The sequence below is a fragment of the Trichomycterus rosablanca genome, chromosome 14, assembly GCF_030014385.1.
Source record: "Trichomycterus rosablanca isolate fTriRos1 chromosome 14, fTriRos1.hap1, whole genome shotgun sequence".
In the NCBI taxonomy this organism is placed as follows: Eukaryota; Metazoa; Chordata; class Actinopteri; order Siluriformes; family Trichomycteridae; genus Trichomycterus; species Trichomycterus rosablanca.
The window spans coordinates 15,971,112-15,987,958 of NC_086001.1; the positions used below are offsets into that span (position 1 = coordinate 15,971,112).

Below are 16,847 nucleotides of genomic sequence, written 5' to 3' on the forward strand. Positions count from 1 at the left end.
TATACAAGCAATGTATACATTAAACACAAAAATATACAAACTATAAGACTATATACAAGCAATATATAGAAAATGTATGGACGTGTGCATGTATGTATGTACAGTATTCAGTGACCTATTATGCATTATTAGGCCTACCAAATATAAACCTGTAATCTAACTTATGTCAGCTATAGGGCCAATGAATGCAACTAATAATGCAGTAAATATAGTATTTAACTGGTTTATAGGGTGTGTGTGTGGGGGGGGGGGGGGGGGGGCGACTGTGTACATAAAGTAGTACATGTCTGTAGGTTATAAAGAATATAAAATGTCATATTGTTCCCATATGTGTTGTCTTTAACATACAAACATGTTTTACAATTGCAAATAGACTGAACTGAAAATGAAGTACAAATTTTGCTGTTGGTTTCTTCCTTTTTCAGCTGGATCTCTGTACAGGTGGCTGGCAGCTGGCTGACTCTCCTGTTGTTAATGATTCACACGTTCTCCTAATGATAGGGCCAGGCCACAAACAAGCTGTGCCAACATCATCAAAATGTCAGCAGCATTAGGGTGGTCCTTTCCAAGCAGGGCCATAAATACCAAATGCTGTTCGCTCATTGTACTACAGGCTCATAACAGCATCAGAGCAGAATCTGGGAACGGCTATTAAGTGCGGATCATTTCAGAATACTGTTGTGATAACATATTAGAACACTTAATTAAAAGAATGTGATACTAGATTAACATCAAACATTATTATTAGAGCATTATTGTTGTAAACCAAGCTTTATTCAGTGGAATTGTGGGTTTCAAAGCAATGTACTTATTACAACTCCCTGTTCAGATTTCCCTCATGTGTTTAAAGCAAGCCCCTGTGCACATGTAGATAAGCTCCCTCAAACACACACTCTTCAGGTGCAATAATAAACAGCAGACATAAAAATGTGTTGCCCTGTTTAAAGGGAAGTACAGATGATGAAAAAAATATACTGGAATAAAAAACAAGGGAAACAACAGAATTTGGCTAAGGTTTCTGTAAAGTACAGTTGTTTACGGCCCATTTAAATAGGGGGATTTTAAATGTTTGTGTGTTTACAGCGTTAAATCTCACTTCAGACAGGACTAGTGTTTTTAGCTTAATATTTGTTAACAAAAACTGTAGACAGAAAAATAAGTGTAGGCTAATATGTACTTAGGTTGTTTTACATTTACATTTTCGGCGTATGGGTCAGCACCAGTAGAGGGGAAGCATAACGCAATCGGGTAAAAATTGGACGCGCAAAAAATCGGGAGAAAAGGGCCGCTCAGGTGGCGCAGCGCTAAAAACACACGCTAGAACCAGAGCTGGGATCTCGAATACATCGTATAGAGCAGGGGTGGGCAATAAAATTTTCCAAGGGGCCATTAATTTTATCTTTTTATTTACATTTACATTACATTTTCAGCATTTAGCAGACGCCTTTATCCAAAGTGATTTACAATACAGGTACAGTATACAGTCTGAGCAATTAAGGGTTATGGGACTTGCTCAAGGGCCCAACAGCAGCAACCTGGCAGTGGTGGGGCTTGAACCAGCAACCTTCTGATTACTAGTCCAGTACCTTAACCACTAGGCTACAACTGTCCACTCTTTATGAAAAGCAGTGAATTGTACAGTTCTAATAAGCTGTTAATGTTTTGATGTTACCTTTAGAAAATTTGAAGTAGGCAGAGTAAAAACATCAACATTATTTTACTATTTAAACAAACAAATGCAAAAACAAATGTGAACAAAATGTGCAGGTTTTTAAACTTTACACTATTTTGTTTTGAGTCTAATTACTACATTTGTTTTTCAGTCCTTTGTTATTGTTTAATATTATTTTTAAAATCACAGAGCTGGTCCTGACTGCTTCAGTTCTGGACGTGTTAAACTTTATAAAACAGTCTTTGTTGCTTTTGCAGTTTAGTTAGAGAAGCTTCAGGTGTGACGCTCCGCATCGTTCATATGCTTGTATTTCTGTTTAGTACCGTAACAGCGATTTAGAGCCTAAATTCTGATCCTTAACCAGCGTTACACCTGACTTAATAAACAATTCAGAAGTTCATGTCTTGTTAAAAACTCCACCGTCAGTCACACTCAGTTCTGCTCGCATTACAGTGAAGCTGATACACTCGCGCACACACGCGCATACGCAAATCGAAACTTATGGATATTTAAAGACACAGCGCTCCCGTCAAAATCAATCCTGTTATATTGCATGTTTGATGTACATTTATTTACATCTAATTTTTAATTGCCACGAACCTCATGCGGGCCGGTTGGGGATGGGCCGTACAATGCCCAGGTCTGGTATAGAGTCTCAGCTCTGCCTGCCGGCTGGGCGGCCACGTGAACAATGATTGGCCTGTTGTTCAGATTGGGCGGGATTAAGCCATCTCTCTCTCATAACTAATGCAATTACGACCTCTGCTGGCTGATTGATGGTGCCTGCACAAAGATGAGAAAAGAGTGCTGTCAGGGTGTGTCTCTCCGTACACAGTGCTGATCAACACTCGTCAAAGTGTAGGTGACAAAATGCATACGGCTGCTGCCCACGTGTCGGAGGGGGCGTGAGTTAGCTTTGTTCTCCTCAATCAGAGGGGGGAATGGCATTGATGGAGAGGAAGCATGACATAGTCAGGCAATTGGACGCGCTAAAAGGGAGAAAAAGGGGAGAAAATGCATTAAAAAAATGAGTTAAAATTTATAGGTACAGTGTATCACAAAAGTGAGTACACCCCTCACATTTCTGCAAATATTTCATTATATCTTTTCATGGGACAACACTATAGACATGAAACTTGGATATAACTTAGAGTAGTCAGTGTACAGCTTGTATAGCAGTGTAGATTTACTGTCTTCTGAAAATAACTCAACACACAGCCATTAATGTCTAAATAGCTGGCAACACCCCACAGTGAACATGTCCAAATTGTGCCCAAATGTGTCGTTGTCCCTCCCTGGTGTTATGTGTCAAGGTCACAGGTGTAAATGGGGAGCAGGGCTGTTAAATTTGGTGTTTTGGGTACAATTCTCTCATACTGGCCACTGGATATTCAACATGGCACCTCATGGCAAAGAACTCTCTGAAGATGTGAGAAATAGAATTGTTGCTCTCCACAAAGATGGCCTGGGCTATAAGAAGATTGCTAACACCCCATACAGCGGTTTTCCAGGACAGGTTCCACTCGGAACAGGCTTCGCCAGGGTCGACCAAAGAAGTTGAGTCCACGTGTTCGGCGTCATATCCAGAGGTTGACTTTAAAAAATAGACACATGAGTGCTGCCAGCATTGCTGCAGAGGTTGAAGACGTGGGAGGTCAGCCTGTCAGTGCTCAGACCATACGCCGCACACTGCATCAACTCAGTCTGCATGGTCGTCATCCCAGAAGGAAGCTGACGCACAAGAAAGCCCGCAAACAGTTTGCTGAAGACAAGCAGTCCAAGAACATGGATTACTGGAATGCCCTGTGGTCTGACGAGACCAAGATAAACTTGTTTGGCTCAGATGGTGTCCAGCATGTGTGGCGGCGCCCTGGTGAGAAGTACCAAGACATCTGTATCTTGCCTACAGTCAAGCATGGTGGTGGTAGCATCATGGTCTTGGGCTGCATGAGTGTTGCTGGCACTGGGGAGCTGCGGTTCATTGAGGGAAACATGAATTCCAACATGTACTGTGACATTCTGTAACAGAGCATGATCCCCTCCCTTCGAAAACTGGGCCTCATGGCAGTTTTCCAACAGGATAACGACCCCAAACACAACCTCCAAGATGACAACTGCCTTGCTGAGGAAGCTGAAGGTAAAGGTGATGGACTAAACCCAACTGAGCACCTGTGGCGCATCCTCAAGTGGAAGGTGGAGGAGTTCAAGGTGTCTAACATCCACCAGCTCCGTGATGTCATCATGGAGGAGTGGAAGATAATTCCAGTAGCAACCTGTGCAGCTCTGGTGAATTCCATGCCCAGGAGGGTTAAGGCAGTGCTGAATAATAATGGTGGTCACACAAAATATTGACACTTTGGGCACAATTTGGACATGTTCACTGTGGGGTGTACTCACTTATGTTGCCAGCCATTTAGACATTAATGGCTGTGTGTTGAGTTATTTTCAGAAGACAGTAAATCTACACTGCTATACAAGTTGTACACTGACTACTCTAATTTATATCCAAGTTTTATTTCTATAGTGTTGTCCCATAAAAAGATATAATAAAATATTTGCAGAAATGTGAGGGGTGTACTCACTTTTGTGATACACTGTACCATATATAGAATATAACAATATTTTAGGTAATAAAATTTAAAACTATTATAATGTGATTCCATAAATGACTAGGAATTCAATTTTTTCCCCACAACTATACAAGTTGCTAATATTTATCAATCAAGTTTTTAATTAAAAAGAATAGAGCCACAAAGGTCACAAACATAATTCCCATTCAACACAAAAACACGTACCTATCCATAGCAACATTGTTTTAAACAAGCCCTTCCAACATTAAGGATTAAAATAAATGAATAAATGCAATTAGCTTCAGCACATATTAGGTGCCTCCGTTCAAGCTGTGACATTTGATCCTACTGTGTGGTTTAGTGTGTGGCAGATGCCACATTAAACCCTGGAGCACTCCATGATTCCTCAGGCCAGCACTGTTAGGGTAATTAAAACACAAAATGCTATCTGGCTGCAAATCCTGAACAAACCAGGCTTTTGGCACTCAAGTGGGAGATGCATATGCAGTAAAACCACATTAACAAAAACAGAGAGAGGATTTAATTGACCAGCTTTTCCTCCTCATTATCAAGCCAAGTAAAGGTTGTGAATTGAATTTAAAAATATGTTCAGACACAAACCTAGAAATGGTTCTATACTGATATAAATGCTGCTATAACTCATTTAAGAACATACAAGATGGGTATTTACTTCTTATCTAGTCAAATGGAACAAAACTAATGAGGCATAACTTTATGACCACCTTCCTAATATTGTGTTGGTCCCTCTTTTGCTGCCAAAACAGCCCTGCAACTGCGATGCTCTGTGTATTCTGACACCTTTTTATCAGAACCAGCATGAACTTCTTCAGCAATTTGAGCTACAGTAGCTCGTCTGTTGGATTGGACCACACAGATCAGCCTTCACTCCCCACATGCATCAAAACCCGTTTCCACCCCCCTTTTTCGCATTTCGGCAATGCGATATTCTAACTTTTCCACCTCATTCAAGCGTGAAAACTTTTTTTGCGATATTTGGGTATTTTTCCAAATTTTGAGCTTTTCCATCCAGGTTTTTTAATGTGCATTTTCAAAATTTGCAAAAAGTTGGTGGATGGAAAACCGTGAGTCTTGGCCGCCCATGACCCTGTCACGGGTTTACCACTGTTCCTTCCTTGGACCACTTTTAATAGATACTGACCACTGCAGACCGGGAACACCCCACAAGAGCTGCAGTTTTGGAGATGCTCTGACCAAGTCATCTAGCCATCACAATCTGGCTCTTGTCAAACTCGTTTAAATCCTCACGCTTGAACATTTTTCCTGCTTCTAACATCAACTCTGAGGATAAAATGTTTACTTGCTGCCTAATATATCCCACCCACTAACAGGTGCCGTGATGAAGAGATAATCAGTGTTATTCACTTCACCTGTCAGTGCTCATAATGTTATGCCTGATCGGTGTATATAATAATATATTCAGTAGTATGTGTAAATTCATTTAGGAAGTATCATTATTATATTGGACAGTATGGAAAATCAACAATTAATGATTGTTTTTCACATTCACTTTGATTTTCATTTTATTGCAGACAGAATGAACCGAAAATATTTCATGTTTTGTCTGGTCAACATAATTTCATTTGTATTTAAAAAAAAAAGTTGTGACAGTAAAGCATTTACCACTTTGTAATGTTGCCATTCCTTCTCACAACACATAATTGTTAACACCAATGATACCAAGTGATAAAGTGTTTTTTTTTTTTTTTTTGGTCCCATTCTTTCTGCAGTCATGCCTTATGGTGTATGGGACTGCCCCTGTCACATTTTTTCCAGTACCTGTACCCTCCTTCTCTGCAGCCATGCCTTTGTCAAAGTAATCCCTTGCCCAAGTGGTTATATCAGCTATTGTTGAGTGGCGGTTCTTGATGCAGTGCCGTCTGAGAGATCAGAGATCACGGGTGTTCAGCCTAGACTTGCACTCTTGTTCTCTACGCACTGAAATTCCTCTAGATTTCTTAAATTATTCACTGATATTATGCACTGTATTGAAGAAAAGGATGCAAATCCTTTCAGTATTTCTTTGAGTAACATTAATTTTAAACATTTCAATAATTTTCTCACACATTTGTTGACAAACTGGAGATCATCTGCTCATCTTTGAGCCCCAAAGACTCAGCCCTTCATTGATACTGCTTTTGTTCCAAATTGATATTACCTGATTAAATTTACATCTTTGATTGGTTTTGTTTTTACCTCATTACTAGTGCTTAATTGTGCCTGTCCCAACTTTTTTTGGAATGTGTTACAGATGTGAAATACAAGAATTAATGTATAATAAAAAATGAAATGAAGTTGACCAGACAAGAAATGGAATATCTTGGGTTGACACTATCCGCAATCTAATAAATGTCAAGTAAATGTAAGAAACACTTTTATTTAAGACAACTTACAATATTGACCATGTACAATCCAGGCAGTTGAGGGTTAAGGTCCTTGCTCATGGGTCTTATAGGGCTTGTACTAGGAACATTATAATTACTAGTACAGTACCTTGTACAGTACTGTTGGCCTACCACTGCTGTTACTAAATGAACATGTACTGTATATATAAAGCCTTACTGTGCACAACAATACACCTATTATGGCAGTTGTAGCTTAGAGGTTAAGGTACTGAACTAGTAATCAAAAGATTGCCGGTTCAAGCCTCACCACTGCCGGGTTGCCACTGTTGGGCCCTTGAGCAAACCCTCAGTTGCCTAGATTGTTTACTGTAACAACTGTAGATCGCTTTGGATAAGTGTCTGCTAAATACATGTAAAATGTAAATCTATTAAGGGGTCGTTCATTACCTGCCTTGCTTGCCAACGCTGTTAAAGCTGGTTGTTGCAAACATCTTAACAGGCAACCTGTGAGCAGTAAATGACCTTAAAGTAAAATACTGTTGATTTTAAATCACAGTGCTTTTTGGAATGTTTTATAATTGGTTGGAAGGTTCAGCATATAAACTGAATGTGTGCACATTGTTCAAGTGACTGCTTCTTCAATCCTACTTAGCACGCAACATATGGAGGAGTATTTTTGTCAAATCCGGTCCATCTGTCCACTTAGGGGTCCAAGTCTCACCAAAAATAATGTAAAAATTACATTAAAATTAGTTGATTAGTTATTACTATTATATGCATGAGCCTGCATGTCTGTTACCTTTATGCAAATTAAGAAAAACAACAATATACACCAATCAGCCATAACATTAAAACCACCTCCTTGTTTCTACACTCACTGTCCATTTTATCAGCTCCACTTACCATATAGAAGCACTTTGTAGTTCTACAATTACTTACTGTAGTCCATCTGTTTCTCTACATACTTTTTTAACCTGCTTCAATGGTCAGGACCCCCACAGGACCACCACAGAGCAGGTATTATTTAGGTGGGGGATCAGCACAGCAGTGACGCTGACATGGTGGTGGTGTGTTAGTGTGTGTTGTGCTGGTATGAGTGGATCAGACACAGCAGCGCTGCTGGAGTTTTTAAATACCATGTTCACTCACTGTCCACTCTATTAGACACTCCTATCTGGTTGGTCCACCTTGTAGATGTAAAGTCAGAGACGATCGCTCATCTATTGCTGCTGTTTGAGTTGGTCATTTTCTAGACTCTCATGAGTGGTCACAGGACGCTGCCCACGGGGTGCTGTTGGCTGGATATTTTTGGTTGGTGGACTATTCTCAATCCAGCAGTGACAGTGAGGCGTTTAAAAACTCCATCAGCATTGCTGTGTCTGATCCACTTATACCAGCACAACACACACTAACACATCACCACCATGTCAGTGTCACTGCAGTGCTGAGAATGATTCACCACCCAAATAATACCTACTCTGTGGTGGTCCTGGGAGAGTCCTGACCATTGAAGAACAGCAGGGGGTTAACAAAGCATGTAGAGAAACAGATGGACTACAGTCAGTAATTGTAGAACTACAAAGTGCTTCTATATGGTAAGTGGAGCTGATAAAATGGACAGTGAGTGTAGAAACAAAAATAACAACAACAAAAAAACACTTTGGTTCTAACGGGTTTCAGCAGATTTGTGTTCTTCGACTGTTGTTTACTAAAACTTGAGAAATGAAATGTTTACTATGGAAGCACTTCTGTAAGTTGCTCTGGATAAGGGCGTCTGCTAAATGCAGAAAATGTAAAAATGTAAATGAAACAAGGAGGTGGTTTTAATGTTATGGCTGATCGGTGTACAATAACAATAAGCCTTCCTCTCTCTTTCTTTCCTACTACAAAATAGAAAACTATTTAAGAGACATTAAGAATATTTAGTACAAGAACGGCACTAAACATAAATCTAGTGCAGGTGAAAAACTATGACAGTAATAAAATTATAATTATGTATGTATACGAAGTGGGTCGCTACAGCTGTACTTTAAAGAAACCTCTCTCTGCTATGAGCTCACCTCAGATAATACAGGGTAGGCGACTACACAAGTACCAACTACTGTTTAATTCAACCTCTTCCTTTCCTCCATTTCTCCATTTGTCCTCTCCTCCATCTCTATCTCTCTATCTCTCTCTGATGGGCTGCGCCCAATAACAGGTCACCATATCAGTGGATGGCATTTTGACCACCACTGGTTACACACAGGAGGACTACACCATGCTGGGCTCAGATGATTTCTTCTACATCGGTGGGAGTCCCAACACGGCTGACCTTCCCGGATCACCGGTCAGCAACAACTTCATGGGATGCCTCAAAGATGTAAGTGTGTGTGTTTCTAGGTGTGAAAGGAATACAAATTCCTGTATACATTACCAAAAGTATAAGGACGCCCATTAAATTAAGAAGAACACCATTATATAAAATAAAGGGGGACATGACTCCTCTGTTCTTGCTGGTAATTGTTATGACAGCTTTCATAATATATAATGTCATAACAGCTTCTTAACATACAACAAAAGCTGTTTATACAGTAGCTTGGTATCACCCAATTTCATATACTCATTTTAGTGTGTGTGTGTGTGAAAGAGATTTTAATTTAAACTCTTTTCCAGTGTTGTTACTAAGCTAGATTCACTATCTTGACAGGCAAATTAAAAATTGATTTCTTCGATTGGCTCAGGCACTGTATACTTCTGTGTCCCCTTCACAATTTTACACACAAGCGCTCACACACAATCTCTCACTCGCACACACACACACACACACACAATTACACACCACCACTACCAAAATGAAGTAGTCTTTGAGGAAAGGGCTAGAATGTACTAAAAAGAAGGTACATTTGCCCCACAGAGACATAAGCCTGAGCTGCCCCCAGCGAACATCGGAAAAGGCAGGTAGCCATGCGCTCGACCCACTGGGGTATCTGTGATAAGCCCTAGCAAAACACACAACCACTAGGAAAAAAATAGATGTATAGTAAAATCCACCATTAACCTCTTCATGTTTTACCACTGCTTTATCCTGCTTAGGGTTACAGTAGGTTCGGTTTCCAGAGATTTACTTGCTGCAATGCAGTAACACAGTGCTGTATTCCAATCCATTATAGGGGCTTGGCTACCAGACGTACCTTATCATGTCTGTATGTAGATGCCAGACCAGCCGATGGCACCACTGGGGATTCGAACCCTGTTACATATATATTTAGCCCTTATTTGTCATATATACATATACAGGTGTACAGTACAATTCTTTTTCCGCATATCCCAGCTTGTTTGGAGCGCAGTGTCAGCTATTGGAGCAGTGGCAGCATGGCAGAACTGGGATTCGAACTCTCAACCTTTTGATTAACAGTCCAAAGCTCTACCCACTAGGCTACCACTGTCCCATATTTGACATGATGCTACAGCTGCACCCTTTGATCAATTATTTAATCATTTGTTCAGTTGGGTAATTAATATATACATGTTATACAATTATATAAATATATAAAAAATAGAAATAGAATATTCTAATAGAAATTTAGCTACTGATTATTCTTATTACTGATGTTAATGTTATTATTACTATTATTATTCTTATTATTATTCTTATTATTTTTATTATTATTATTATGATTTTTTTATAATTTTCATTATCATTATTATTATTTATTATTATTATTGTTATTATTATTATATTTTCATTATTATTATTATTATTATTATTATTATTATTATTATTAATCATTGGCTCAAAGAATTCAACATTTGTCTTTCCCGAAAACAAACTAAATTGTGAAACCATCTGACCACAGCCCACAGTTCAACTGTCTTTTGGTCCATCTGAGATGTGCTTGACCCCAGAAAACTCTCTGGTATTCCTGCATAGAATGAGCTGAGAAAGTTCATTTACAAAGGGGTTTGAGTTCTGAAAGGTGTCAGGCCAGACTAGTCAATAAAAAAGTACAAATGCACATTTGACCATGAATTAATTATGAACATTTAAAAAAGAATTAATAATTAATTTTTTTTAATTTTATTTTTAATAATGTTTTCAGAATATCTACTACCCGATTCCTTACACATGCTTTTTTTTTATCACATATAAGCTACCAATTTGGGAGGGTAAAATGAATTTTCTTCTTCATCTTCTTGCACTGCTGTTTATGCAACAACATGACACAGTTGATTACCCTCAGATAAGATAACAAGATTCAGTAAAAATGAGCTACAGCCCACAACAGCGCTGCTCTGATAAAACAGGCGAGTCAGAAATTTGATGCTTACAGTTCAGAGAGCAGCAGCAATTATGCTTAAACTCTCCCAACAATAAGGTGAATTTTAAATATCTCGATATGGCATTAAACACCTTCCTGAAGGGCTTGGTCAGATGGGTAAAGGGATTATAATGTAATAACTGTTGGGTAACTGCTGTGTTTATTCCAGTGGCACAGCAAATAAGCTATTTATTACAGTCATTATAGTAAGTTTGAATACAGTAGAAGTGCACAAAATTTCTTTGCAAGTGAACCACATACTATAACACCTCACACATTCTCAACTAGAATTTTTGATAGTGTAACAAAGAGGTAGACTTGACAACAAGGGGTGGACACACATGCAGAGATATTTAACAAAACCTTTAATAATAACATAACACAAAACAGGGGTACACAAGACAAGACCAGACACAAACACACGACCTAAGCTAAATGCTAATGCTAACACTAATCTAAACTTATGAACAATGCTAAAGCTAAACTATGCTACTTTAACAGCTAACGCTAATTTAAACACACAAAAAAACTGACTAAACTATACTACACCCTAAGCTAAGGCTAAACATGATCTTACATTAACACAAGACATGAACAAGACTAAACAAGACTAACACTAAGCATGGACCAGACAAGAGCATAGACCGGACCAGACCGGCCCAATATAACATGAGCTACAAACCAAAATAGTCTCCACCGAAGGATCCACAGCTGCCTCTTAAATGCCCTAAACATTACACCTCAAACGAGGTGCTGCTGTGGATAATTAGCAGGGGACCAATCATAACAAGGGGCATTGTCATGAGACTAAAAACAGTCCAGCATGTGCTCCTGGAGCCTGGAGAAAGGGGCATGGCACATAGACTCCAGGAGAATAGAGGCTTGATTCATGACAGTAGTAAGGAATTTATTAGTGGCATGGATGAGTTGGCATGGTTTATGTGTTTTTTATTAGGTTTTAAAATGCCTGCTATTTGTTTTAGACCATCTACATTACTCTTCAATCGATGGTTTCTTATTACAGTCATGAAGACTATTGTAATATTTATAGTATCAATATTATCAGTCTCTTGACTAAAAGGGGGGCGGTAGATCCCCAGGTATGGCAGTCTGGGTCCTTTCTGTGTGGAGATTGCATGTTTTCCTCGTGTCTGCATGGTTTTCCTCCCACAGTCCAAAGACGTGCAAGTGAGGTGAATTGGAGATACAAAATTGTCCATGACTGTGTTTGACATTAAAGGCTTGAACTGATGACTCTTGTGTAACCTGTAATTACCTGTCATGTCATTAATGTAACCAAAGTGTGTAAAACATGACGTTAAAATCCTAATATATTAATAAATAATAAAATCTTAACTAAAAGACATTTTAAAATATATTGTTTACAAGTGCTACTGGTATTGTCGACACTTCTACAATGCTGACCAACTCTTGCATGTTAAAACTATAATTGCCATCGTATCGAATCTCAGCTCTGCCTTCCGGCTGGGCTGGGAAGCTATATGAACAACGTTTGGCTGTTGTTCATCCAGGTAGGGAGCTGGATAGGGACCTCATAACTGAGCGATTTACAACCTCTGCAGGCTGATTGATGGCGAGGAATAATGCTGATCAGGGTGTGTCTCTCCGTGCACAAAGCTGATCGGCATATGAAGTCGCCTTATGCAGGTGAAAAGATGCAGTCGGCTACTGCTCAAGTGTCGGAGGGGGTGTGTGTAATTTTGCTCTCCTCAGTTGGGGCAAGGGTCGGGGGTCAGCACCAGTAGAGAGGAAGCATAACACAATCAGGTAAAAATTGAATGCGCTGAAATCGGGAGAATAGGGAGAAAATACATAAAAAAACAAACAAACTATAATTGCCAAATATGGTAATTTACTATTCTATTTCCACAATATGTAGTATTATTTCATATATACCATTCTTGTAGCTGGATGGCAAATAAAGTTTTTTAAATTTTAAATTATTTTTTTTCCCCCACTTACAACGCTGACTGATTCGACCCTTACCGCTGACTGAGGATGCCTCTCAACTGACATACGCCACCTCCGGCATGTACAGTCAGTACAGACTGCATTTTTCACCTGCACGAGTCGAGTTCATACACTTGACGGGCACTGTGCACGGAGGACCACACCCCCATCAGCATTATTCCTCAGCCCTGTGCAGGCGCCATCATTCAGCCAGCAGGGGCCGCAATTACACCAGTTATGAGGACCTCTGATCCGACTTTTTTACCCTCTAACCCTGAACAACAGCCAATCATTGTTCATGCTGCCATCCAACCCAGTCGGAAAGGCAGAGCTGAGATTCGATACAATGTATTCGAGACCCCAACTCTGGTGTGCTAGTGTAATTTACCGCTGCGCCACCTGAGTGGCTCCAATTTTTATTTTAAACAAACAAAAAAAAGTACATGTACATTAGTACAAATTGTAAATGAGTACATTTTATTAGTATGAAAACAGTTATTTATAAAAGTTGCGTACACTTATACACATATGTCATGGCAGACTTGTTTTTGTGAATGTTTAAATTGAACCTTGTTAGAAATTTGAGTGTGTAACGAATAGGGCTTGATGAGACAAAAGAGGGGCAGACACACGCAGGGATGTTTACAAGATTTATTTTAAACAATAGACAAGAAACGAAAGGATTGAACAAGACAAGACACTAAAACATGACCTTTGCTAAAGCTAACCAAAATGCTAATGCTAATTGCTAAGCTAAACACACATGAACTAAGCTAAATGCTAAACCTAAACACACATGAACAAAGCCAAACATGAACTATACAAAGACATGACATGAACAGGACTGAACAAGACTTTTAAGCAGGAACATGGACAAAGAGCATGGACAAGGACATGAACTAGAGCTAAAGCTAGAGCTAAACTTGACAAACTGAGCAAGAAAACCAAACCAACCAAAATCATGATTCAAATTAAAAAAACTCTCCGCTTGACTGATCCACAGGCCTCCTTAAATGCCCTGAGCATTTTTCCTAAACAAGGGGCACCTGTGGATTGTTAGCCAAAGGCCAATCCTAATGGATTGACACTGAAAACAAAACTTCGCCAACATGTGCTCCTGGAGAGAGGGGCGTGGCAGAGAGGTCTGGGAGCACACAGAGGCTGGATGCATGACAGAGTGCTATTAGAAGTTTATTGTGAATTCGCAATAATCTGATGAACATATACATGTATCAAGTAAGCTTATTTATTCGGTTGTGTAGAAAGTCCTATAAAGTTGTTTTCTATTAGCAAGTAGGATTGACTATAGCTAGTTACATCTTTGGTTAGTTTGACTATACCTGACTCAGAATGAAACAAGAAGTCATAAGAAAGAAGTTTATCATCCTAATGCTGCTTAAGTTCAGCTGACATGCTGTTTGTTGCCCCTACAGGTTGTTTACAAGAACAACGATTTTAAATTAGAGCTGTCCAAGCTAGCCATTGAGCGTGACCCCAAGATCAGTCTGAACGGAGACCTGGTGTTCCGCTGCGAGGATGTGGCAGCACTCGACCCTGTCACCTTCGAGACCCCAGAGTCTTATATCGCTCTGCCGCGCTGGGACACCAAAAAGACAAGCTCCATATCCTTCGACTTTCGAACGACGGAGCCTAGTGGCCTGCTGCTTTTCAGTCACGGGAAACCACAAGGCAGCAAAGATCAGCGTCACGGACGTGAGTTAAAAACAGATTACTTTGCCATGGAACTGCTGGATGGCTATTTATTCCTGCTGATGGACATGGGCTCCGGCAGCATAAAGATCAAAGCCAGCAACAAGAAGGTCAATGATGGGGAATGGTGTCACGTTGACTTTCAGAGAGAGGGAAGGAAAGGTAAGGTGCAACACAAAGACAAACAATAAACAAAATACACTGATCAGGTATAACATTATGACCACCTTCCTAATATTGTGTTAGTCCCCCTTTTGCTGCCAAAACAGCCCTGACCCGTCGAGGTATGGACTCCACTAGACCCCTGAAGGTGTGCTGTGGTATCTGGCACCAAGATGTTAGCAGCAGATCCTTTAACTCCTGTAAGTTGCGAGGTGGGGCCTCCATGGATCGGACTTGTTTGTCCAGCACATCCCACAGATGCTTGATTGGATTGAGATCTGGGGAATTTGGAGGCCAAGTCAACACCTCAAACTTGTTGTTGTGCTCCTCAAACCATTCCTGAAGCATGTTTGCTTTGTGGCAGGGTGCATCATCCTGCTGAAAGAGGCCACAGCCATCAGGGAATACCATTTCCATGAAAGGGTGTACATGGTCTGCAACAATGCTTAGGTAGTTGCTACGTGTCAAAGTAACATCCACATGGATGGCAGGACCCAAGGTTTCCCAGCAGAACATTGCCCAAAGCATCACACTGCCTCCCCGAGCTTGCCTTCTTCCCATAGTGCATTCTGGTGCCCCCCAGGTAAGCGACACACATGCACCCGGCCATCCACGTGATGTAAAAAAAAACATGATTCATCAGACCGGGCCACCTTCTTCCATTGCTCTGTGTTCCAGTTCTGATGCTCACATGCCCATTATTGGCGATGGACAGGGGTCAGCTTGGGCAGCCTGACTGGTCTGCGGCTATGCAGCCCCATACTGTGATGCTCTGTGTATTGTGCCACCTTTTTATCAGAACCAGCATTAACATCTTCAGCAATTTGAGCTACAGTAGCTCGTCTGTTGGATCAGACCACACGGGCCAGCCTTCGCTCCCCACGTGCATCAATGAGCCTTGGCCACCCATGACCCTGTCGCCGGTTTACCACTGTTCCTTTCATGGACCACTTTTGATAGATACTGACCACTGCAGACCAGGAACACCCCACAAGACCTGCAGTTTTGGAGATGCTCTGACCCAGTCGTCTAGCCATCACAATTTGGCCCTCGTCAAACTCACTCAAATCGCCCATTTTTCCTGCTTCTAACATCAACTTTGAGGATAAAATCGGTGAGATAATCAGTGTTATTCACTTTACCTGTCAGTGGTCATAATGTTATGCCTGGTCGGTGTATGTTACAGAATGTGAAGTGTCTGATCCCTCTAAATGTACAAGTTTATCCAAACCATGGCTGCAAAAAATAACAGAGCCAGTATTTTTATATTTTAAATATTTCACTGTTTTCTTGTTTTACGCAATGCTAATTTATGGAAATACATTGAAGACTGACTAATCTAAAAAAAAAATGGATAGTTGTTTAAAACCCTGCTCATTATCTGTTTATCCTTCCTATCCTAGGTTCTATTTCAGTCAACAGTCGCACCATGCCCTTTAACTCCAATGAAGGCAGTGAGATTCTGGATTTGGACAGTGATATGTACCTGGGTGGGCTGCCTGAGTCTCGTCAGGACCTAGTCCTTCCTCCTGAGGTTTGGACGGCGCTGCTCAACTATGGTTACGTGGGCTGTGTGCGTGATCTCTTTATCGACGGGAAGAGCCGTGATGTTCGACGCCTGGCTGAGATCCAGAGTGCCCCTGATGTCAGCAGCTTCTGCACCCGTGAGCTCCAGAAGAGGTGCAGCAGCACTCCGTGTAGTAATGGAGGCCTTTGCAAGGAAGGCTGGAACCGTTACATCTGTGACTGCACAGGCACCGGCTACCTGGGCAGCAACTGTGAGATAGGTAAGAAAGGTGGGGTGGTTACATTAAGTCATGTATGCGAGATCTTCAAAAAGTTTCCACACTTTTATATTTTGGTTGGAAATGGTGAGAGTGGGAGGAGGAGTATTTGGTCGTGTCTGAGAGACTGAGAGCGTATAGTCCGGATTTAGTGCCATCTGATTTCCACCTTTTTGGATGCTCAAAAAAGCTTTAAGGGGAAGAAGATTTTCATGTGATGATGAAAGCAGCGGTGCATCAGTGGCTATGCGCTCAACCAAATAAATTTTTTGCTGATAGCATTAAAATGGTAC

General features: G+C 40.6%; 1 protein-coding gene across 2 annotated transcripts in view; it reads left to right on the forward strand.

The window, feature by feature from the left end:
- Positions 1-16,847, forward strand: part of nrxn2b (neurexin 2b) — an 810,738-nt gene that overhangs the window by 428,103 nt on the left and 365,788 nt on the right. For both annotated transcript variants that reach the window (XM_063008256.1, XM_063008257.1), the window contains exons 6-8: positions 8,827-8,988; positions 14,332-14,770; positions 16,174-16,557. In XM_063008256.1, coding sequence (XP_062864326.1) covers positions 8,827-8,988; positions 14,332-14,770; positions 16,174-16,557 — 985 coding nt within the window. The remainder of the gene's footprint in view (positions 1-8,826; positions 8,989-14,331; positions 14,771-16,173; positions 16,558-16,847) is intronic.